Source organism: Octodon degus, unplaced genomic scaffold, assembly GCF_000260255.1.
Source record: "Octodon degus isolate 3935 unplaced genomic scaffold, OctDeg1.0 scaffold00076, whole genome shotgun sequence".
In the NCBI taxonomy this organism is placed as follows: Eukaryota; Metazoa; Chordata; class Mammalia; order Rodentia; family Octodontidae; genus Octodon; species Octodon degus.
The window spans coordinates 9185544-9187689 of NW_004524652.1; the positions used below are offsets into that span (position 1 = coordinate 9185544).

The window sequence follows — 2146 nt, forward strand, 5'->3', positions numbered from 1 at the left end:
TCTCCAAGTGCCGAGGTTACAGGCCTGCACCACCATACTGGGCCATGCCTGGTTTCACCTGCCAGTTTTTATAACATTCTCATTCAGACTCCCTGGAGTGGAACCTTATTAAACCTCTGATTTTTGTCCTAAACCTGCAGTCACTCCAGTTTCCAGGAAAAGCAGTCCTGAAGACCGTCTCATGGTGAGGTCACCCCCCGCCCCGCCAGGAGGAAAAAACAAGCAACACGTGGGAACGGACTGTTACCTCAAGCCATAAAGATTGCTGGTCATCCCAGAACCAGTTCGAGATAATGAGATAATTAGCCAGGATTACCTACCCTAACAGTTTTGCAAACGTCTCGCCCTTGTCTTTGTTTTCCGTATCTACCAAACTACAAAGTTTCTTTCTGCCCCTCAATGACGGATCATGAACCATTCTATCCGTCCTCCCCGGCGCTTGCCACGCTGACTAAAGTTCCTCTTCTGCTCAACAGTACTGCTCATCTCCTTGGCTGGTGGGTGGCTGGGTATGGTCTGTCAGGAACCCTGAAGCCCAGTATTTTGTCCTAAAACGCCGGGAACAAGCCCTCTAAACCTGTTACCAAATCTATAAACGAGGGATAAGAAGATACTCCCCAGCGCAAAAAACCTATTTCTAGAGCATCACAAAATACACAATTCCGTTCCCCTACGGCAGCACCCTTTCGGTTTGCAGTTCCCTCTTCTGTACCACCCATCGGCCTCCACGGACCTTTCCACTGTGTTCCACGAAGTATAAGTCACCGCAACGCCGAGATAACGGATGAGGTGCCGACGCAGGCGCAGTCACTCTTGTCCTGCGGCGACCTCCAATGGCCCTGCCCAGTCAGGCCGCCTTCGACGTCATTAGCTCCGCGCCAGCGCAGCCGAAGGCCCGGGGGCCTGTGTGGCCTGGGGGCGGTCTCAGGGCGGCCTCGGCGGGCGCCTGCAGCTCAGTTGCATGGCACGGGGGTGGCGCGGCAGCACCAGCGGGCTGCGGCGAGGGGCGTGTGGAGTGGCGGAGCGGTGGAACTGGGCGGCTGGAGCGGCAGCCCGGAGCTCCCGCCGGGTGCAGCGCGGGCGGGTGGCTGGCGGGGCTGCCCGGCGCGGGTGTCCCGGCGATGTGTGGCGCTGAAGCGGCGGCGGGAGCAGTAGTGGCGGCGGCGGCGGCTGCGGTCTCGGCTTCGGCTTCCCGACGGTGGCGGAGGCGGAGGCGGAGACGCAGAATACTTCTCAGGCCCTGGCGAGCCCGGGCCTAACTGGCGGCCCAGCGAGGCCCCCGCACAAAGCCCCGGGCCGAGGCCTTCCTCGCCTCGCCCTGCCCCGGGAGCCTGCCTCCCCGGCCGGCGATGAGGCCGGGAGGCGACCGCGCGGGGCCCAGCACAAAGGTTTGTCCCCAGGGGCCGCCGCCGCCGCCGCCGCCAGCCTAGAGCCGCCCCCCGAAGCCGATCTGGCGCCAGGGCCCTCGTCCCCTCCTGTCGCTAGTGGCGGCTGCTGTCCGTCTCCCCGAGACCCAGGGGCCAGATCCCCGAGCCCTTTGCGCCCTCGGCTGCTAGGGGACCGAGCAGCTACGCAGCCTGCGGCGCTCTTGGCTCTGGGGGCCTCGCGGAGCATGTCGGAGGAGAACGACATGGACAAAGCCATCAAGGTAAGGAAAATTGTCACCTTTTCTCCTGCTTTGTCCGGTCTTGTTTCTCCTGGCTGCAGGCTCAAAAACAAAAACAAACAAAAAAAACCCGAGAAAAATCGGGCCAAAAGGTTTCGGCACATCTAGGTTTCGTCCTTCCCGAGATTCCGAGGGACCACTTTGAAGGGGTGTGTGTGTGTGTGTGTGTGTGCGCGCGCGCGCGCGCGTGTACACACACACGCAGTGACCGACGCTTTCTCGCTTTCCTGTTTATTGCTGTTTATTGTTTATTGTGATTTGCTTTCACAGCTAGAACGAACGTGAGTGCTGTTAAGATACTACCGGGCGGGGGAGATGGCTCAGTGGAATAAGTGCTTCCCTGGCAAGCGCAAGGGCCTGAGTTCAATCCCCGGTTCCAGAAGAAAAAAAAAAAAAAAAAAAAAGATACTAACGGGCTGGTGAGATGGCTCAGTGGTCTAAAGCGCCTACTTAGAACAAGCTAAGCAAAGCACAGGGACC

The 2146-nt window shown here is 59.4% G+C and overlaps 1 protein-coding gene across 5 annotated transcripts in view; it reads left to right on the top strand.

Moving 5' to 3' along the window:
* Nucleotides 1–866: 866 nt before the first annotated feature.
* Nucleotides 867–2146, top strand: part of Mapkapk5 (mitogen-activated protein kinase-activated protein kinase 5) — a 30856-nt gene continuing 29576 nt past the window's right edge. For 4 of the 5 annotated variants that reach the window (XM_004635923.2, XM_023720586.1, XM_023720587.1 and 1 more), the window contains exon 1: nt 972–1648. In XM_004635923.2, the coding sequence (XP_004635980.1) occupies nt 1613–1648 (36 nt within the window). In that variant the 5' untranslated portion in view covers nt 972–1612. Of the gene's footprint in view, nt 1649–2146 lie in introns of all 5 variants that reach the window. The other variant, XM_004635924.1, reaches the window with a different exon arrangement.